Source organism: Hypomesus nipponensis, chromosome 28 (genome assembly GCF_054491055.1).
Source record: "Hypomesus nipponensis isolate SF chromosome 28, ASM5449105v1, whole genome shotgun sequence".
Taxonomy (NCBI): Eukaryota; Metazoa; Chordata; class Actinopteri; order Osmeriformes; family Osmeridae; genus Hypomesus; species Hypomesus nipponensis.
The window spans coordinates 10,424,880-10,447,609 of NC_140388.1; the positions used below are offsets into that span (position 1 = coordinate 10,424,880).

Here is a 22,730-nt window from a genome sequence, read left to right on the forward strand (position 1 = left end):
GATCTCCCCTCACTCTCCTCTCCTTTCCCCTCTCCTCCTCTCTCCTCCCCTCTCCTCCCCTCCTCTCCCTTTCTGTCCTCCTTTCTCTCCTCTCCTCCCCTCCTCTCCCTTTCTGTCCTCTTCTCTCCTCTCTCCTCCCCTCCTCTCCTCTCCACTTTTCTCCTCTCCTCCCCTCCTCTCCCTTTCTGTCCTCTTCTCTCCTCTCTCCTCCCCTCCTCTTCTCTCTCTCCTCTCCTCTCCTCCCCTGTCCCCTGTTCTTGTCCCATATCCCCTCTCCTCCTCTCTCCTCCCCTCTCCTCCCCTCCTCTCCCTTTCTGTCCTCTTCTCTCCTCTCTCCTCCCCTCCTCTCCTCTCCTCTCTCCTCTCCTCCCCTCCTCTCCCTTTCTGTCCTCTTCTCTCCTCTCTCCTCCTCTTCTCTCCTCTCCTCTCCTCCCCTCCTCTCCTCTCTCCTCCCCTCCTCTCCTCCCCTCCTCTCCTCTCTCCTCCTCTCCTCCCCTGTCCCCTGTTCTTGTCCCATATCCCCTCTCCTCCTCTCTCCTCCCCTCTCCTCCCCTCCTCTCCCTTTCTGTCCTCTTCTCTCCTCTCTCCTCTCCTCTCTCCTCTCCTCCCCTCCTCTCCCTTTCTGTCCTCTTCTCTCCTCCCCTCCCCTCCCCTCCCCTCCCCTCCCCTCCCCTCCCCTCCCCTCCCCTCCTCTCCTCTCCTCCCCTCTCCTCTCTCCTCCCCTCCTCCCCTCCTCTCCTCCCCTCCTCCCCTCCTCCCCTCCTCTCCTCCCCTCCTCCCCTCCTCCCCTCCTCTCCTCTCTCCTCCCCTCCCCTCCTCTCCTCCCCTCCTCTCCTCTCTCCTCCCCTCCTCTCCTCTCTCCTCCCCTCCTCTCCTCTCTCCTCTCCCCTTCTCTCCTCTCCTCTCCTCTCTCCTCTCCTCCTCTCCTCCCCTCCTCTCCTCCCCTCCTCTCCCTTTCTGTCCTCTTCTCTCCTCCCCTCCTCTCCTTCCCTCCTCCCTCCTCTCCTCTCTCCTCCTCTCTCCTCCCCTCCTCCCTCCTCTCCTCTCTCCTCCCCTCCTCTCCTCCCCTGTCCCCTGTTCTTGTCCCATATCCCCTCTTGTCCTCTCTCCTCTCCAGACTGAGTGTAAAATAGGGGGGTAGCTGGCCAAGTCCATTTGGCTGGCTAGCTGGGATTGTCACTATAGCCTCTTTTTGTATTGACACGGAGAAGGATAGGATTAAAGCCAGGCTTAACTTAGCCATCAGCCTAATCGCCATGGCGCTTGTTTTCCCCCCCTCTGTCTCTCTCTCCCTCTCTCTGCTTTTGATTTCAGATGCAGCAAGTCAATTTAATGGGCATTACGATCAAATCCCTGGCAGAGATCGAGGAGGAGGTGAGTGGAGGGCGCCACGCTCGGCTGACGCAGGGCGCTGCCGGCCCAGAATGCAAAGCGAACAGGTCTGGGGAGGTTGTAATGAAGTATTTGAGACGGCACGGCCCGTCTGGCCCCGCTAAGCCGGGACTGGAGGGCTGCAGCCTGCTCTCACTCTGAAAGCAGAGAGACTCAAGACACCTCAGACGCTGCTCTCTGCAGTCTTCGAAGGCCTTCCTCCTCTCACCGGAAGTGGAAGTCAGAACAGGAAGTCAGAATGCCATGTACATTTACATTACATCATTTTGCAGAGCGACAGGGACATTCCCCCCCGCGGCAAGTAGGGTGAAGTGCCTTGAAATGCATTTGGCACGGCGGGGAATCGATCCGGCAACTTTCTGATTACTAGCCCGACTCCCTTGCCGCTCAGCCATCTGACTCCCTGTAGTCTGTAGTCTAAACAGTGACACTTGTTTCTGGCTGCAATCAGCCTGCACACACGACAGACTCAGCACGAGGGGAATCAGGGTTTATACCCGGCAAATACAGTCAGTACACACAGCACCTTGTTACCAACGAGGGAGCCTGCAGCCCTTCGTTGCTAGGGGAAGAAATCGGAGCTACCTGCATGATAGAAATAGCGACATGCCTTTGAGCCAAAAGTGTGTGTGTGTGTATATACGTGTATGTACGTATGTGTGTGTTGGTGCGTGTGCACACATTTGCGAGTGTGTGTGTGTGTGTGTACTGCCAGCGTGTGTGTGCATTAAAGAGAGTGACACCCCTTCTCTCTCATTAGCGCATTATCTAGGTATCACGACTGGCAGGATGTGACAGACCAGTGTAAGGGAACAGGTGCTGTTGGGTTGGAGATGTGTTACAGAGCAAACAGTCCCTCATCAAACCGGGTGTCTGTTCTGCACCCTGCCTCTGCTGTCACATGGTATAGAAATCACACAGAGTTGCCATCTTGTCATTTGGTCACCCAGAATGCTCATTGTCAGCTCAGGTAGTACTGTGTGCGCGGGTGCATGTGTGTGTGTTCGTGTGTGTGTTCGTGTGTGTGCGTGTGTGGTCGGCCGGTGTGGTCTGCTGATGGTGAAGACAGGACAGCCTGGCAGCTCATCCCACAGGCTCCTCTCTCCCATCTCTCCTCTCCTTTCTCCTCTCTTCTCCTCCTTTCCTCTCTTTCCCTCCTCTCCTCTCCTCTCTTCCCCTCCTCTCCTCTCTTCCCCTCCTCTCCTCTCCTCTCTTCCTCTCCTCTCCTCTCTTCCCCTCCTCTCCTCTCTTCCTCTCCTCTCTTCCCCTCTCCTCTCTTCCTCTCCTCTCCTCTCTTCCTCTCCTCTCTTCCCCTCCTCTCCTCTCCTCTCTTCCCCTCTCCTCTCTTCCTCTCCTCTCCTCTCTTCCTCTCCTCTCTTCCCCTCCTCTCCTCTGCTCCGCTGTCCCCTCCTTTCCTCCCCCAGCCCCCTAAATACATGGTATGTTGAAAAGGGATGGAGGAAGGAAGGAAAAGGTAGGGAAATAGGGATGGAGGGAAGGAATGAGTAAAAGGAAGGAAGGAAGGAAGAGAGGAGAGGAGGGGAGGAGAGGAGAGGGGAGGAGAGATGGAAGGAAAGGGAGGAGGGAATGAGGTAAGAGAACGGAGGGAGGGAAGGGAAGGGCACAAGGAACCATTAATTACTGCCGTGCTGGAGCTGATGAAGTAAATGTGAGATAGTGTAACACGCAGGATTTAGTGAAGTGGACGACAGCACAAGATTAATGGTGGGGCCAGGCTGATGGGGATGAAGCCACTGCTTAGCTTGATAATTAGTTTCCAGGAGGAAACATCCTTCACCATTGTGATATTTTTACTTCTCTCTCCTTATTATAACACTAAAACTCCAGATGTTGAAAATGTAGTTTGTGATTTTTTATATTGTTACATAAATACTATAATAATATAAAGATAGAAATAGCTATGGACTTATGGCATTCTATTTTTGTATGATTGCAAGAATTTGAGTCGTAATTCAGTGTAGGTTTGTTGGAAGTGATCTCCAAACATGGCATGGTTAGGATCACATCCCTGCTAGTCCAGAAGGTTCTGTTTTAGTCGCTGTTGTACCTTCTGTTGGAGAACACAGTAAACCGACGTCATGGTAACGGTAAACGGACTTCATGGTAACCGTAAACGGACATCATGGTAACGCTAAACGGACGTCATGGTAACTGTAAACGGACATCATGGTAACGGTAAACGGACGCAGGTTCTGTTACAGTCTCTGTTGTACCTTCTGTTGTCCAGTAAAGGTCAACATACTCTAGTCAGGTCTCCTTCCCTCTGTCTACACGAGGACAGATTGTTACTGTACTAATTGACGGATTTCTAATTCTATTAAAAATACATACATAAAGGAGATGTACTAGGTGGTATTTAACATATGCACATGTAATTGAGGAAAACTGCGTTAATCACAGTGTTGTAGATAAGAATATTTCCTAACAGGCATCACTTAAGCCATTTCTCAGATGATGTTGGTTCCAGCAATTAGGCATTCTTTTCATTTCCCAAATGACTCGGAAAAACTTGCGGAGATTATAATTGCTTTTAGCCACGCATATCTAATTTGTGTCTTTTTAAGTGTTAATTAGTAAGCGATTTGAGCTGACGTCTCTATGTAGTTCGCACTGCTGAGAAATGTTGTTGTTGGCGGGTTGCTAATGATTTTCAGAGTGAGCGTGTGAGAGCGTGAGTGCCAGTGAGGACGGCGCAGAGAAGGTGCGTGACAAGCGTGTTCGTTAACACCTTTGCATGTATGCATCTCAGCATTCGTGTGCGTGTGTGTGTGTGTGCCGGTGTGAATGTATGAAGTGATGGCTTTGAGACAGCCTGTGTGTGTTGGTGTGTGTGTGTAGGATAGAGAGAGGGAGAGAACGAGAGAGAGCAGAAGAGAGAGAGAAAGTCTGAAAGGGGGAGTTCCAAATAGAGGTGGCATTAATGAAGACAACATGTCAAATATTTTTGGCGGCGAAGCAGGGACAGGAAATGAAGCTTTGCTCATCTAGGGGACGGACGCCCATGTTCTACTGTGTCACTGTCCTGTCAACCTGCATGTAAAAGTGGCAGACAGTGATCCATGCTCTTCCTGATAACACACCAGTCCCCCATCCATCATCCACACACACACACACACACACACATACATACAAACACACACACACCTGTTTATTTATTTATTTTAGCCAGGTGTCTTTTTTGAATTTCATTATAACTAACTGGCTTTTGACATGTGATGCTTCTGTGTAACTTGAATCTTCCTCCAGATAGATAAGAGATGGAGAAAGTGTGGTGGTCTATTCTCCAGTCACTGCAACGTTGGAAGACGTGAATGCGAATTTCAAAAAGCAGTTTCAGTGATCTCACAGCATCCCCTAGTGCTGTGATTCAGTATTGCAGTTTGTTTGTGTATTAATATATTTTTTTTTAAAATTCATCTGATCATTGTCACTGACTGCTATTACCTTTATGAAGGGCATGTAAAACAACAGGAAGACAAATCATTTAAGATTTACTGTCTTCAGTACAGCCTCAAGTGTAAACGTTAATAGCTTAGTCACACCTTCTATTCTGAGATTTTGTTTGTCCACTAAAGAAGAAATATAGTTAACATTTTTAAATAAATGGTTGACTAGGCATTTCCCTCTCACTGGTGTCATGATCACATGTGTCCACTAGGGGTCAGTATTTGCCCATATTTTTTCTTCAGACTCCATTTAACTGGCACAACAAAGTTTTAACTCAGTCAAAAAGCATGTATGCGCGCTTGTCTGTTTGTGTGTGTATGCATGATTGTGTGGAGAGAGTAATATGTTTCCCCACTGTCTTAATGATCTTCTGGATTTGTGTTATGTTGCAGTTTTACTACAACTTCAGCACGGAGCGCAGTGTTGCCCAGCCATGCGGAAATCCTTGACATTTCCTGACATAAAACACCTTCAACATGGATCACACTTCCAGGAAGAGCTGCAGTTATTTTTTATTGTGAATTTACAATAGCAATTATTTTGTTTTAATTTATGAGAGTAACCAATGAGAAGTGCTGTGTGAATTGTGATTTATGACATGTGTCATAGGGTTAAACAATACGTTTAATTATTACATGAAGTATTAGCTCAATTATGGCCTTTAAGGTGCAACACTTAAATGTAATACTATTATTTTAAATATAATACTTTTATTTAAAAATTGTTTAATTACATCTTTTAAATAATTAAATATATATTTCCAGTTAACAATGTTTACTTTGGGAAAAAGAAAAAAAGTGTGATAGTTAAAGACTGTGATCTTGTGTGTGTCTTTTGGTGTTAAGAATCAGGTGTCCATATATGGTAGAAGAAGAAGTGTTATAGACTACCTGATGTACGACACCATCCATGTCTGTCTCTCTATTCACTCTCTTCCTCGCTCTCACTTTCTCTGTCCATCTCTGTCGCTCTATCTCTCCCATTCACACACTCTCACGCAGAAACCTACTCTCAAAAACTTCACAGTGCTTGGTGAGACTCATGTTTCTTCGGGTTAGCCTATATTCTTCGGTTTGTACCTTAACACCTGCTGAAAAAAATCTCTGCTAATGAAAATATCAGAACCTGTTTGTCCACCTTAGTAGAACCAATTAGTTTGAAAATGGCGTTCATGTAATCATCTCCACATCCTTCATTAGACACGCCTGCTAATTTTGTGAATTTGCAAATTCGGTCGACAGCATCGGTATATCTGGAAATTCCTAATGGCTTTTGGCTTTTGGTTATTTACAGGTGTGTAGCGATGTGAAGAACAGATGACAACCCTGGGAATATTATGGTCTGTCTTCTGTTCTGTTGGATGCAGTTCCCTGAATTCTCCTGTTCTTTTCTACGTTCGTTCATGAGGGTGACACCTATCTCCCCGGAGCCAGCGACAGCCTCTGACAGGATTCCTCTCGACAGTACTCTTAAACTGCACACTGCTACACATACATGTGCCTGTATACTACACACACTCACACACACTGACGTCTTACAAGAATAGGCGTTCTTATTGAAAACAGTACCAGCTCATCCTCAGAGTGAGGCTGAGAAAAGCAAGGCCTACAAAACGAGGTAATGACATAACCTCTCTCCTACTCCTCCCTCTTTCTCTCTCTCTTTCTTACTGTGCTGGGTCGACAACCCCCTCCCCACCTCTTTGTGAGTGTCAGTTGTTAGCTTGCCACAGTATCTCCCTTCCCACACCTTGACTAGCATTAAACCCCTTTTCACCTGATCCATCACATTCTGACTGCTCTCCCTGAGCTCCAGCAGATGTGGAGAGGTTCACCGTGTCCCTGGGTCTCCCGGGCTCTGCCGTCTGGGAGCTGGGCAGGTCAGCCAGTCCCTCCCGGAGCCTGTGGCTGGTCCTCTGGCCCGGTTCTGTGGGGGCGTTGTGGTGGTGAGCAGGAGGGAGAAGGACCCAGCCCACCAGATGAGCTCTCAGAACCACAGCTCCCTCACAAGCCATGCCCAACGCCCGCCCCTTCAAAAAGCCGACTCACATGGTTTCACTTTCCCCCCGCCCCCCTCGAGTTCCACTTTATGATATAGAAAAGAATAATGATATTCAGAGACCACACTGTAAAATGAAAACGGCGAGGCCTTGCGTTTGGCCCTCTGTTTTGTGTAAGCCCTGCTGAAAGTTGAAAGGCCTGACTTGCCCAGTTTTTTTTTTTTTTGAGGAGGAGGCATGTTGTGTATCTAAGCACAACACATGTTCATCTATTTTAGGACACCTGCGTAAAACTCCATTGCTATTCCTGTCGTTTGTCATGGCATGAGACATACTTTATGTTTATTTTTTTACCCTTGACCCTGTCCCACTCTGCACAGCCTGGGTATGCGTCAGAGCTGCGTTGGCTGCAGAGTCAGCCAGATGTACCGGGGTCATTTTTAACCTCACACCCGTGAGCATGACATGGATCAGTGTGGAAGCATGAAGAGAGAGCTGGAGGGGTTGTTTTGGGAATGGGGAACAGGAAGGCTGTATTTATGAGGTGGTTGGAGGAGCTGTGTTAAGACTGGCTTAGCCCCTCACTCTGCCCCTGACAGCCCTGTTTCCCCTCTCTGTGGCGACCTGGGACAGAGAGGTAGTGGGTGATGGCTGGAGGTCTGTCAGAGACCAAGGCCAGAGACCAACTGAGAGCATTTGGCCGAGCCTGCAGGTTCATCCACAGCAGTGTTGGGGGAGGTGGTGGGACAGTTAGTACCCTAACAGGCTGTTAGCTCTCAGCTGCCGTGGACCAGTGGACTGGCGCTGTCTTGGCTGTTCTGTGATGTCGTCAGGCAGGAGAACAACCCACTGAGGCTTGTAGGAAGAGGGTGGACATGTGGTCCGGCCTTCACCTCCACTTTAACAAGGCCCAACAGGACTCCCGGGGAACAGGGATATCAGAACCACCTTGTCTCACCGTGTAGCAGGCAGCACGGTGAATGATCTCAAACAGCCCCGGCTATTCTGCCTCTTCCCCTCTCGCTCCCTCTCTGTCTCTCTTTCCCTCTCTCTCTCTCCACCGCTTTTCTTCCCTGTCTTTCTTCTCTCCTTCCCTCTCTTGCTCTGTCCCCCTTCCTCTCTCATTCTCTTGCTCCCTTTCCTCTCTCTCTCTCTCTCTCTCTCTCTCTCTCTCTCTCTCTCTCTCTCTCTTCCTCCCCACACATCTCTCCTCCCTCCCCTTTCTGTCAAGGCCATGTGAGCTGCATTACTGTAATTGAGCAAGGATGGAGCAGGGCGTGAAGTGATCTCTCTCTCTCCCTTTCCCCCTCTCTCTCTTTCTTTCTCTGTCGCTCTCTCTCTATCTCTAAAAATCTCTGGTCGTTTGATGACCAGTTAGTCTTTTTTGCCCCTCCCGGGAGCGCTACAGTCTGAGGAGCCAGTAACACACAGATCAATTAACTCCTTTCAAGTGAGATCAAAGAGGCTCTGCACTGTGTCCAGACCTCTACACAACCTGCTAGTCAATTATCCCCCGGCTAGGACGGTGTGCTCTGATTGGACAGACCGAGGCAAGCTGCTGCCACAGGTCTCATATGTTGCAGCTTGTCGTAAACAAGGCTGATGTGATTGGTTCGAACTTTTAATGGGTCCCTTCTCAGTGGAGGTATCAGGAGGAAGAGGATGACGCAGACAACGGCGTAGGTCCCTGATGGACACCCAGTGCCAGCCAAGGTGTGGCTAGGCATAGCAGGAGGGGGGAGGGGGGTTTAGCTGGAGGACGTGGGCTCGCTAGGTCGTCTGGAGAGTGGAGAGAGGGTCGACCTGCTCCACAGACAGGTGCGGTGACCCTGTCCACCTACGGAGGTGCCATGTACATTTTATTGGACATTTACTGCTGGCCTGGGTTCTTTAGCCCGGCCACCTGGTAGCAATAAAGACCAGCAGCTCCTGAGCTGGTCTGCCCAAAGGATCTGTTTCCCCAGGGACACCAGGCTAGTTAAGATGTTTATTAAGTTGAAAGTGGTCCGGGGGGAAAACGTTGAGCCGCACTGAGAGATTTGGCCCAGCAGTTTTCTTGTTAGTCGGAGCACTCCCAGGAGGCCTGGGGGGGTTGTTGGTTCCAGCCAGGACCAGGGGGGGACAGAGGTCAGTTCACAGGGCACAGGTTCTCCAAACTGGTAACCAGTCCCAGGGACTGTGGTGGGACAAATTCCTGAAGACCAAAAAGATCACAGTGGAACAATCAGCCTCTCTCTGATACCTATACCTGAGGGGGAGCTTGTTTTTTCTTTCTGTCCTTACATCATTCAGTGTGCCCATACCATATTCATAACACAGGTCTATTCGAAGTTGATTACATTTTTTTCTTTAGTATGAATTAGCCTTCATATGTTTCTGTTTTTACTCCTAACATTTGGCTGGTTAACTAGTCAAACCAGTCAATTATTATGCTTGCTGTGACCTCCTCCTGACCATGAGTTCAAAGCCTTGTACTCTAGCCCCAGATGGGCTTGCCTAATAATGCCAGTTAGCCTGCTAGCCAGTTAGCCAATTAGCCTACTAGCCTGTTTGTATCCTCACCTTCAAACCTGCCAGTTGGCTATGGAAATAAATCTGTGACATAATGTTTTTAATTTTAAAAGACATTAAATACTTAATATTGACATCTAAACACCACCCCCCCAAAAAAAAATTGCCTAGAATTTTTTCACCTCAGAAGTCAGTATTAAGTATTCAATTCCTTAAACATTATAGATTAGAACATTGTCGCTAGTCAGTCGGTCCCAGGCTTATTCTGCTCTGGGTCTCCCCCTTCAGTCGGGATAGGAGAGAGCAGCTACAGGCCGTGCAGCAGATGTAGTCAGCAGCACATCCTGTTTAGGGCAGTGATTGAGACGGGGGGAGGCATGGGGAAAGGTGGGCGGGGTGGCGGGGGCGGGGAGAGGGGTGCTCGACTCTGCCTAATGTTCAGGACAGATTGGAACGCCTCGCTGGTGACAGTGGCTGTCTAGATCCTCACCATCAGATCCGCCCAGCTGAAAAACATCTGCTGGAGTTCTACCTTCTCTCTGAAGTTGAACCTCTTAATGACACACACACACACACGAGCACAGACAGCCATGCACGGACACACACATGGACGCACACACTCACACACACATACAGATGGACACACACACACACATACACTCATTGAAATTGGCCCCCAAATCCACAGGGATATACTCATTTTTATTGAAGTTACTGAATGAAATGATGACTAACAACGACAATTATTTGATTTCATTGTTTACTTGACAGTGTTTTATTTTAATCTGAGATTGGCATCTGGCCCCTGGTTCCCATAACATGCAATAGGATGTTCATGCCTGTTGAACTGAGGTCAGTGTTTCCAGAGCCGTCTGTGATCGATTCACCATTGAGTAGTGTTGATGATGAAAAAGGACTTGTGCCACTCGGTAATAAAAAGTATTTTACCCATAGCAACATGCAGAGCATTGAGAACACATGTAATTAAACGGCATTCAGCAGCCCTACAGCTTTGTACACAACCCCGGGGCCTGGAGATCTATTTAGAATGTCTTTCAGTCCTCGTAGCCACAAGGTCTGTAGGCACATGTAATTTAGGCAGCACACACATCATTTATGCGCCCCACATGAGAAAAATAAGTGTATGTCTGTTGTGAAGATCATTCGGAGAGCCTCGTGCCGGCTTGCGTATGTGCTGGGGAAACATTATGTTTCAAGAAACAAAGAAAGATGCAATAAATCTTATTTGGAGTTCAGACTCTATTGCCATTGTAGACACTGAAATCAGCCGGAAAACACATCTAGCACATACGTTTCTATAATCATCTGCAACTCATGTATGTTCACACATTTCTGTGTAGAATTCAACAGGTTTGTTCTGATGAGATCCGAGTTGTTTGCTCAGAGCGGTCTGCTCCGGCCTCTCTGTCCTCTCTCACAGAAACAGTTCCAGCCTCACCGGCCTGCTCACTTCTCCAGATGTTGGGTAACGGGGTTCGTACGAGCCCTTCTCTGGCCACGTTCAGCCCTTCTCTAGCCCTTCAGACTCTGCATCCCGGCTCATAGATGCGCAAAAGATCCCTTCCAAACTTGGATCTCACAAGCCTTTTAAACAGTCGCTTGACAAGTTTTTGTGTAATGCCTCAGATCAATGTAGGACCTGAGTTATACAGAAGTAGCATGGTTATCCATATGAATGTTCCTGGCTCTTCGAGTGGTGTTCACAGTGTCTGGGTGGAGGTACTGCCCCGTGTTCTTTGGACATGACACTAGGCAGAGGAGAGATGAGATACCCATGGCACGAAATACATTTTTTTCCCCTCCTTATAAAGCGATCTAGTGCAACGAGTCTAGTGACCAGCAGGTGGTATCGTTGTTGTTCTAAATGTATTAGAAAGCATTGTCAAATATATATTTGAGAAGTGGCTTCGGGTCTTTTGAGGGTCTATTGAGCTGATATTCACATTATAAGAATGTGTTGGTTTGGTTAAAAATTAGCTGTGTGTTTGTCTTTTGGGTATGTATTTACTACCGTACAAAATGTTTTTTTGTTACTATAGGCAGCCTATATTTGCAAGCAGTAGGTGCTTTAGCGTCGAATGTTCATCTTTATGGCGCTTTTGGTATATGCCAACTAATTGATGGATTCACACATTTTTGATCAAATGATTGTCAGTCGATGGTTGCACTTGCAGGTATATTTTTTTTAAACGTGCACAACTTGACCTCTTTTATTTTACACAGGCTCTCGAGGAAGCAAACCCGTTAAAATGTAACTGAAGTCACTTTAGTTATTAAAGTCCTCAAACACTGCAATTGATCGTGTTCTGTGTTTTGGCCAAGGCCATCAGTTTGTGCATGAGTCTCATATTGTAATACTGACTAATGTAGCAATTGCCGATGATTTTTCATATATATCGTTAGCCAAATAGGTATTGGCCGGGTCTCCCAGATTCGTTAAGAAGCTCTTAACGCTAAGAGCTTCATAAGAGCGTTCTAAGAACGCTCTAGAACGCTCTTAGAATGCTCTTAAGAAGCTCTTAGTGTTAAGAGCTTCTTAACGAATCTGGGAAACCCGGCCATTATCCACAGCATAGACATATATTGAAATAGTTCGAATCAAAAAGTTATTGAACGAATGTACAGGTACGTTAATTATTATCTACTTTAAATTGATCATGTTGCAAACGTAGTCAATGTAGCCTAAACTATAAAAGGTGTTCCTAAATTATTTGTTGGACAATGACAAAATACTCAGGTTGATTTGAAAGGAATAGGCTATTTGGAATCCATTACATTTTACAACCACTGTATGTGATTCATATAAAGTTTACTCTGGCATTTGCAAAATAGTAATTGCCAACAAAGGCAACATCTATTTTGTTTGCGTGTGTATAGATATTGTATTGTAAACCTGTTCAAATATGGATAACCACTCGGCCAAAACAATTCTTTGAACCAATACACTTAATTTATAAAAATCGGAAAGATGACTATGTTAAGGCAACCATGGTCTACTAGTGATAAAAAGAAGGCAGTCTGATTGTTCTTCATAGTTTGCCGATAATTTCATCTCAGTATTATCTGTCGGCCATATGTAAAATCAGATTTAACAGGATTCGACACGATTGCACAATGTTTAGTTTTGGGTCAGTTTATTACTGACATGTACGGAACTCGGACACATGTTCTTTGCATGATGGCCTATAGCCTACTGCGTTTCACCAAGATCAGACCTACTTGTATTTTAAAAAAATACGTAGAAATTCAAGTTCAAAAATAGTAAAGTACCTCACAAGCAGAATTGTTCCTGAATATTTATCTTAATAATATTAACCAACACTGCATTTGTGGGAAGAAACCACTGGTTATTAAGCTATACAAAATCGTTTTACTTTTTTTCTTTTTTACATTTCAAGTCCATGTAACACCTGCTGCATACGAAGTTTAGAAGGCGCCTCAAATAAAACCACGGGAGAATATGATGATTTTGTTGCATGCTTTCATTAATTGATTGGGATCGCAGTTAATTTAATCGCATACGCCGGATTTTGCTTTATTTCCTTCTCATTGTGAGATTTAAGAAAATATACATGTATTGCCGTTTCCGTCTAGGTTTTCGCATCAGCCGAACAATTCGTCTTCACAACACCAGAGGGCAAAGAGAGCAGTGCTTGCACACTGGAGCCAAACTACCTTTCCGATGCTTCACTAAAGATATCAACACCACGCATGGATATGAGGTAACTAAAACCTAAGCTTGCATTATATGATACATCCAATTAAGTTGTATACCTTTTAGACCTTTCTCGGCAAAACCCGTGTAATTTCATTCAAGCTATCGCCTATATGCTATGCTCCTTTGTTCAACAAGCTTTGTATCATTGACATATTTATTTTAGAATTAATTTAACGTTAAACCTAATGTTTACAATAATAATGATGATCCGAATTATTAATTTCGTTTGTTTGCGTGTCGCTGTTCATATTTTAATGAATAAACTATAGCATATAGGCTATGTGCGGGATATCTGCCCATATTGCCGCCTTAATTCAACGTTATTTTGTTGGTTAGTTTACAAGACCGTGGAATGTAGGCAAATATCGGATCGAATCATCAAATGTAGCCATAATATATTAAAATATCGTAGCCTACTAACATAAGATTAAATGTCAGAATAAGTGCATTCATTATAGTGAGTCGTGGCCTTTTGAAACTGTTGAGCTTGCAGAATCCCGCTCTAATTTATTTCGGTGTCCGCTTTAAGTTTGATGTAGGCCAACTAGACAATGTATTATATGTTTTACATATAATACATCTCTGACATGACATAACTTCGTAATTTGGATTTAGGCCTACACATTTGGGGATAAATAGATCATAGCCGATCTAAACGCCTAATTATCTTCACTTGCTTCACTTAGCCCATGGTGTGCTTGATTAACCCGAAACTAAAATCACACCGTGGGATTTTCCTCCGAGAAGACCATTAGGCTAGTTGTTGACTATACGTTATAAGCCTATTGGGTCTCCTGCATGAAGACAGCCGGGTTTATAAATTGACCACAGCTTGCTTATCTGTTAAGAACGCTTGAAATGCCTTTAGGGCAATACATCCCAGGAGCAAGAGCCGTGCCGGCATGACAAATAATGTTAAGCGTCTTGTGATTTATCTACAGGCGACTCAGCGTTCCTCACCTTGCCGACCTTATCAATGGAGACCGGAGTTTGACAATCACGCGTTGAAATAAAATCGTGTGATATGAAAATACAGATCTTAAATTTATGTTTTGTCGTTTGGAATCATGGTTTGCTTCCCAGTACCAATGGATCTGGGTATAAAGGCTATAGGCCACGTCTCAGCCACAATTGAGGACACGTGTCGTGCAATTGATAAAACATAGGCCTACATGAAAGAACTGTCCCGATTGGTCTAATGCCGGGACAATACAATTCATCCCTGTGAATATAGTCTGAGTTGTGCTTTTAGTCAAATCCCATGTGTGAATTTGTTACATTGAATTATCATATATCGTTCTAAATGTTGACTTGAAAAAATATCTGACACTTCGATTTAGAGTCCCTAGATTTACTTTACACATGCCTGTTTTAGTGAAGAAAAGCTGCACATTTGTATAGGCCTTGTTTCTATTGTCTGAGGGCTGTATAGCCTATACAGCAGCGATTGCTGGCCAATTAGACGTAACAATTAAAAACATCTGATCTGTCAATATATCAAAACAATTGTCACGGCGCTATACACGTATCTTACCTCGGGGTTAAGGCTACTGTCCTGTTGGCGCGGAGCTCAGTTATCGCGATCCATCGCCAGGTGCACGGTGTCACAAGGTTATGGCCGACAAGGCAATGCAACAAAGAATGTGATAACAAACCTCTAACGCGCACTGCGCCTAAAGCCTATCTGTGCTCGTTTTCAGTAGGAAAGCTAATGGGAAAGACGAAAATAAATCTGAAAGATCTAGATTTGGACGATCAGGCAAGGTACACCGAATCCGGCAGCCAACACATTTTGGTGTGACTAATGTAAGCGATTCGGAACTGTGAGCCTATATACACTAAGCTATTTCAACTGCATGTAGCCTTGTAAATCCTAATAATATAAAGAAATAGTTTAGGCTACATTTAACAAAGTAGCCTATGTATGCCCATTATGATTTGTGTTTGTGTAATAATTGCAAAAACAATAGGCCTGTAAGAGTTAACAGTGTCAAATTATTATAATAAATAATCAAATTGTGATATGATGACGTAGGCCATGACTGTAGCCTATTTGTTAATTTTTCTTTTGTAAATATATATATAAGCCTATATCAACGCTCTTTCTAATCTTAACAGGGCGGAATTCATTCTATTCTGTTGAGCGCACTGCTGTGCAACCAATAGCATCCCAATGCCAGTAAACAGACTGAAAAAGTATCTCGTTGTGGGAGGATCTAGTCGCTTCAGTGTCGGTCTTGGACTTTTCAAGCGAGAGGGAACCGAAGAGCATACAGCAACTAAGAAGAAGTTTTGGAAGATTTTGCCCTTATTTTTTTGGATTTGTAGTGTTTTTTCTTCGTCGGTCTGTTTATACGGTAAATAGCCTATTAGAAAAAGACCAAGGCTACGTTATCCCTTGCAAAGCCGGGCGCTTGCAAAGAAAACGCAGTTGGCCGTAGCCTTATCTACCTGCTCTGACAAACTAACAGGTGACTTCTTGCAGTGTTTTATCGTCATTTCGAATCATTAGGCTACATTCTACAGGCCTAGGGATATGTTGCTTAAGGACAAAAACAACAGCTGTAAAATAGGCGACGAGTCATAACATTGAGGACTACTTTTAGGCTACTCTTGCATGAATCCAACTGAAAGCGTTCTCGGAACACATAATAGCTTAAGAGCAGACTTCTGTGCATCTACATGTAGGCTTGTCTCATCAACCACACAGGGCTGTCCACCAGAGGCGAAGACAATTCTGATCGTATATTGTTATGGATATTGCAACAGGTCCTGAGTGTCTGGAACGCGGTTTCTCGGGGAGAAATCTTTCCAAATACTCGATGATGTTGGACGGCATAAAAATTGAAGACCATCCACTTCGATCGGGTCAAGCTATCGGAGTCAGGCTTGGTGAGTCCTAACACTATTGGGGAAAAAAGGAAAAAAAAATATAACAACAATTAGATTGATCATGCCATGTCGAAGTCATAAAGTGGCCTAAATGGTGCATTTGCCGGAAATAAAACATAAGCGTGCTGCGGCTTTTCCTCACATGGACAACATATCACCTGTGCAGGCCTGTGTACTAACTTAAATCTATTTTTAATTACAGTTATGCTACTGTGCCATATTAAATTCCTGACTAGCTAGCAAAATGAAACACAACATAAGAACAAACCAAATAAAACAAATAACTAAGTAAATGCTATGCTGATGCTTTTAATGCTGACAACATTCAGTGGTATTTATTGTAGGGTTAAATGTAATTCGTGTCGATTACGTTGATGACATTGTCAAAGTGTCCTGAAGTACAGAGAAACAAGTGTCAATTTAAGGATAAATGTATTTTTGTAATGATCACCGATATAGGCCTGCATTCACAACAAGCCTATGCTTTTTGTTAAGCTATGTGAAAAAGTAGCCTAATCTGCTCTAACAGTTCCGACCTCCACATATGATATCACTCGAAAGCTCAGGATGTCTGTCATTTGGACAACATGAATTAACACAGCATGTAGGGTTGTGAAGTTACTTACCCAACGTTATAAATTATGTGGACTCGTGCTAGCATAATACTCCATGAGTAACCTACATTATCTGTTAGTCAATATATTTACATAGATGGATCTAGGAACAAATTAATACACAATTGAAACTTGTTTACTAATGTATGTACCCACTGCAGGGACGGAGTGCCATCATCAGTCTGTTTGTGAAGGATGCCAGCGTCCAATTTCTGACCGCTTCCTGATGAGAGTCAACGATTCGTCATGGCACGAAGAGTGTTTGCACTGCACTGTTTGTCAGCAGCCTCTGTCTACCAGCTGTTATTTAAGGGATAGGAAACTATACTGCAAACACGACTACCAACAGTAAGGACAATATTTATATTCCGTATGTATAGCCTGTTTTATGTGTGTTCAATCGATTGTAACCTAGGACAAGGAAAGCTTGAACGGCGTGAAGGAAATGTCTGTAGGTTGAATTTTGTATCTTTCCACCGAGCACAATAATTTCCCTATAGGTTTTAAGTTACTCGATTTAAAAAAAATCCTGCCAGTGAGCAAAACAGATTTAACAAAGATTCATTTAAAATTTAAAAGTCCCCCGTGGAAATAAAAGTTGCCTATTAGCTCGCCGATTGTAAGCCAGTAAGCTTCTGACGGCCGGGTCAGAGATAGGCTATTTATTATATAGATTTTAAAATATTGTAGGTGCGTTCTTTAATGAGGACATGGTCCAACCAAAACTGAAGTAGCTTGTACACACACACACACACACACACACACCCACACACAGACAGACGTTATTTATTTAAGACTATTTTGGTCTCACAAGTATAAGCTAACTCTTCTTTTTGTTCCGCTTAAGTCCGTTATTTGCCTATATATATTTTTTGCGACAACGGCATTAATTATGATTAGGCAAAACAATTATGACGCCCACAATAATATTACTAAAATCTATAAATTCTGCAACAGATTAATAAAAACGAATTTAACCTGCACTGTTGCAGGCCTTCCAAAAAACCTACACGTCAATTATTTTTGATTGTACTTATTAAATAGCCTACCCTAAATAATTACATTAAAAGTTACGTTAGTATTGTTATTGTTTTATAGTCATCAGAAGCGCATATTATTATTACTTTTGCTCTTATTATTATTATTTATGCTGTTGCGTCTAAAGAATGAAGAGTAGGATCATTCATCTAATTAGGTTCAGTTGATGCCGTGTATAGCAGACCGTCCTTTGGACCGACCGTACCGTGTTCCGCATGACTGCTCTTCTGCTTGTCACTCAATTTAAGCTTTTTGTATCTGTGCTTTGTAACACTACTGCAATTATTGGGTCATTGAAGCTCTCAGCGAGACACCGTCCATCAGACAATGAGTTTCCAGCATCAGTGTTTCATGGGCCGTTCGTCCAGCTTCGGCGACGTGTCGGTCGGCCTTCACAGATCACTGTGATAATGTCCTAGCAACCGCTCTTTGAAGTGAAGCACAAACACAAGACAAAAAGGCTCACTTAGATACCACTTTCACTTTCCATATCTACTATATATATATATATATATATATATATATATATATATATATATATATATATATATATATATATATATATATATATATGTATATATATATATATATATGTATATGTGTATATGTATGTGTATATATATGTATATGTGTATATGTATATGTGTATATGTATATATGTATATATGTATATATATATATATATATATATATATATATATATATATATATTTATATGTATATGTGTATATGTATATGTGTATATGTATATATGTATATATGTATATATATATATATATATATATATATATATATATATATATATATATATTTATATTTGTAGATATGGAAAGTGAAAGTGGTATCTAAGTGAGCCTTTTTGTCTTGTGCGCGGCTAATTTAGCCTAGATTTAGATGCATTCTAAGTATGATTTTAGTTTAAACTGGACAGTTTGATATTGGGTTTTGACTGTAGACCAGGACATTCACAGAAACAAACCCGCTCCATTGTGTTCTCACCCCTCCACTATCTATCACACACTGTTTCTTCACCTGTCATCAGGTCAACTAATACGAGAGAGGGGTGGGGGGGGCACACTTACACAGGTATATGTGTAATTTCAGTTAGCATTGATGGGATACTTAGACATGTAATTGGCACCTTTTTGACTTTTATGACACCTATTTAAGATGCATTTGTCAGCTCACTAAGAGCCCAGGGCTAGTGGCAGGCTTCTGGCCCTTCACTGTGGAGGTGATTACATTCCTACAGCGACTGATCCCAGACCAGTGATCATCTATCATAAATCAGGGAATTGGCAAACGTTCATTTTCACCCCCTTGGTGCAGTTTAATGTTTTTACGTGCATATGGGGGAGTTTCATGAGGTTTTTTTTTTCGAAAAATGCTTTGTTTTGTTTGAAATTGTGTTACTGAAAGATTGGTAAAAAAAAACGTTTTTGTTTGTTGAAAAGACCTGTTCTGGGGACAAATGATTGGGACAAATTGAAAAATAATCTTTAGTAATTTCATAATTTTTATTATATTTTTAATAATTAGAATATAATGGCTGTTTCGATACGACACATACAAAAATTGTAGTCCAGGCTGTAACATTAATGTCGCAGTACTTCAAGATTGGATACAAAACATGCCTTTTTATTTTTTAACAAGGAACATTGTACTAGAGTAAGATAATGTGAACGCATTCAATTGCCTGCTTTACACGGTTTAAAACATGTTGACATTGTCTGAAAGAAGCAAGAAAAAAGCAATATTAACAGACGGATACCTTTTGTAATATCCCTCTGCGTCCTCTCATAATTCTCCAGCTTGGACGATACCCCGGTGTGCTGATAGCTGGGTTTTAGAAGTGTTTGGAGGGCCCTTCTGTGATATGTTGTTCTTTAATTAGCTTTGTTCTGGACACTTGGAGGTGGGTACATGCTGATGGTTAGCTTTCTGCTCTGGCTCCCTGTGTATTGTGTAGCACATACGACAGTCCCATGTGGCTGGGCTTTCTGTAAACAGACTGCATAATAGAAACCACCCCTGCTCTGTCTCTTTCATCCATTAGAGCATTTTACAAAAGGTTTGCATTCCTTCGCTCGTATATGACATATAATGCGTACAAAGAGGGCAGAGAAGAGGTGTTGCTTGTGCTGGTTGGGAGTGCAGGGCCCCAACTGGAAGACTAATGGAACTCTAGCTGCCGTTAAGCTGGATCATGTTTCTGCAGCTTGCATGGCGAGAACCGTGCTGGACCGAGCCTCGCTCCTCCAAGAGGAAGTACAGGATTCTGTATCAACATCGCCAGGCCTGTCCCAGCAGCATAGCATGATGCAATCCCCTGACTTGCCCCCCTAACGCAGGATCGTGTTAACCTGCCCGTCTGGAGGGTGTTTGCTGTACCTCAACTGGCTTTGTTTTGCTTTTCCTGTTTCCGGTGTACACGCATAGCCCCGTGGAAATACACCGTTTCATTGACAACTCAGGATATTTCTAGCTCTTAATGGCATGGCTGGGTGCACCTTAAACCAGACAAGACACCAATTAAGATACCTCTGACCTACATTAAATTGGAGGTTTGGAGAATTTGTTGTCAGATTAAGGTAGATAAATAATATGACAAACATGTTTTTATGTCCACCCCTATTGTGACAGATGCCGTTTTTTTAAGAAAGTAAGAATGTAGCGGGACAGTGCAGAAAGTCCCAGAGGCTTGGCTAGCATCATACCCATCACCAGTTAGCAGGTCAGGCTGACGGGAAGGGGGGTGTTGGGGAGGGTGGTGTTGGGGTGGCCTAGGGGAGGGTGGTGTAGGGGAGGGTGGTGTTGGGGTGGCCTAGGGGAGGGTGGTGTAGGGGAGGGTGGTGTTGGGGTGGCCTAGGGGAGGGTGGTGTAGGGGAGGGTGGTGTAGGGGAGGGTGGTGTTGGGGAAGGTGGTGTTGGGGTGGCCTGGGGGAAGGTGGTGTGTGGGAGGGTGGTGTAGGGGAGGGTGGTGTTGGGGTGGCCTGGGGGAGGGTGGTGTATGGGAGGGTGGTGTAGGGGAAGGTGGTGTTGGGGAGGGTGGTGTTGGGGTGGCCTGGGGGAGGGTGGTGTGTGGGAGGGTGGTGTAGGGGAGGGTGGTGTATGGGAGGGTGGTGTAGGGGAAGGTGGTGTTGGGGAGGGTGGTGTTGGGGTGGCCTGGGGGAGGGTGGTGTGTGGGAGGGTGGTGTAGGGGAGGGTGGTGTAGGGGAGGGTGGTGTTGGGGTGGCCTGGGGGAGGGTGGTGTAGGGGAGGGTGGTGTAGGGGAGGGTGGTGTTGGGGTGGCCTGGGGGAGGGTGGTGTATGGGAGGGTGGTGTAGGGGAGGGTGGTGTTGGGGTGGCCTGGGGGAGGGTGGTGTATGGGAGGGTGGTGTAGGGGAGGGTGGTGTAGGGGAGGGTGGTGTAGGGGAGGGTGGTGTAGGGGAGGGTGGTGTTGGGGTGGCCTGGGGGAGGGTGGTGTTGGGGTGGCCTGGGGGAGGGTGGTGTTGGGGTGGCCTGGGGGAGGGTGGTGTATGGGAGGGTGGAGAGTCTGATAGAGGTGTGGGAGAACACATTCGGGGCTTAGTTTGAGGGAGCTGTAACTGTTCTGGGGTCTGCTTGGTTAGCTCACGTTATCCAGCTTGGTCGCAGATGGGAGGAGTTAGAACTGTTCTGTGTTCAGCCTGGTGCGCTCACATTACCCTGAGCGGTAGCAGAGGAGTGCTCAGGAAATCAAGCATGCAATTTGTTGGTCTCTACAGTTTAACCTCCCCCCTCAACCCTGTGGTTAAGCAGGGGAATATGTCAGTTAGTCAGTCAGGAATGCACATTACCACAGACACTGGAGAGACATCCAGCAAAATGGAACTCTGTCATTTTGATCATCTTTAATTCTGCAGGCCATCACATTTACACAACCATTACTGTACGCCTAACATAAATAACACAGCAACATTTGAAAGATGAAAGAGAATTATCGTGACCTTGTTCAGTTATTTGTTGTTTTATTTGTCGTCTGTTCACAGTATGGACGCTTCACAGCGACTTAAATATCGATTGTAACAGGCAGGACCTGGTATGCAAACTGGTGAATACTTTTGCTTTTGAAAAACAGAAAGTCAAGGCAAAATATTGGGAAAGGGATAACGTTTTACTACGTGCGTTTTAAAGTGTGTCAAACATCAGTGTTCCAACACGGCTACAAGAGGATGTTTCTGTGTCTGTGAACGCTGACCAGAGGGTTCCCCGTCGGCTCAGCGGAGACCCGGCAGAACCTCGGGTGCCATCTCAGGTTATCAGACCCCGCCCTCTTTAATGGCGACCCTCTCTGGAATGTTCCGCCGACGCGCGGGGTCCCCGGCGGGCGCTCTGGAGCGGGCTGCACCGTAATGCTAAGTGCTGCAGCCAGACTGCTGTGTGCCCAAGGCTCACTCTCACAGCCCCGTCTCGCATTCTTCTGCCGTGTGGGAAATATGGGCTTGTGGTTCGAGCTGAGTGTTTGCCTTCACCCTGACTACCTTTCTCTATTCCCCACACGTCCCTACTTCACCGAAGACCGTATACTGTGTCGCTATGCTGTACTATAAGTTACTATACTATACAGTACTATACTATACGATTTGATACTGTAGGTAGACATGTTAGATGGATTAGAAGACTATCATAAACATATGAAGAAAAAAAGAAAACGTGAGGATAACGTCAATGTTTTCTTAGAAACATGAGGTGGATCGTGTTGGTTCTTCGGCCTCCAGTCCCTCTTGTGTCTGTCCTGAGAAGCTCTTCTTCATCTCTAAACGACCCCGGCTTCCCAACACGCCTGTCTCTGCCCAGAGTGACTGACAGAGACCTGCATGACGATGTGTGACACTAAGCTGCCGAGGGCTTTGTCCTGGATGGAGGGTTTGACGGAAACAAGACTCCTAATCCTATTATTGGTGTCAGGAATGGGCCAGGGTGCGACTGGCATCACAGCCTCCTGGCTCCTCCTTCCCAGGGGGGGCAAGGGGGCACCACGACACAGGGTCGCCCCTGAGTCCCCCACAGCCAAGAGAGCATGAAATGGATCTGATGAGGCCTATGCAGTCGTACTC

At 44.9% G+C, this 22,730-nt stretch overlaps 2 protein-coding genes across 7 annotated transcripts in view; both read left to right on the forward strand.

Annotated features, from left to right (window-relative positions):
* mvb12bb (multivesicular body subunit 12Bb) overlaps nt 1-5,631 on the forward strand; it is a 30,047-nt gene extending 24,416 nt beyond the window's left edge. For 3 of the 6 annotated variants that reach the window (XM_084695296.1, XM_084695294.1, XM_084695295.1), the window contains 2 exons: nt 1,315-1,374; nt 5,253-5,631. In XM_084695296.1, coding sequence (XP_084551422.1) covers nt 1,315-1,374; nt 5,253-5,309 — 117 coding nt within the window. In that variant the 3' untranslated portion in view covers nt 5,310-5,631. The remainder of the gene's footprint in view (nt 1-1,314; nt 1,375-5,252) is intronic. The other 3 variants (XM_084695298.1, XM_084695297.1, XM_084695299.1) reach the window with 1 other exon arrangement.
* Nucleotides 5,632-15,329: 9,698 nt separating this feature from the next.
* Nucleotides 15,330-22,730, forward strand: part of lmx1bb (LIM homeobox transcription factor 1, beta b) — a 43,913-nt gene continuing 36,512 nt past the window's right edge. The window contains 3 exon segments of the mRNA XM_084694776.1: nt 15,330-15,580; nt 15,879-16,001; nt 16,777-16,963. Coding sequence (XP_084550902.1) covers nt 15,932-16,001; nt 16,777-16,963 — 257 coding nt within the window. The 5' untranslated portion in view covers nt 15,330-15,580; nt 15,879-15,931.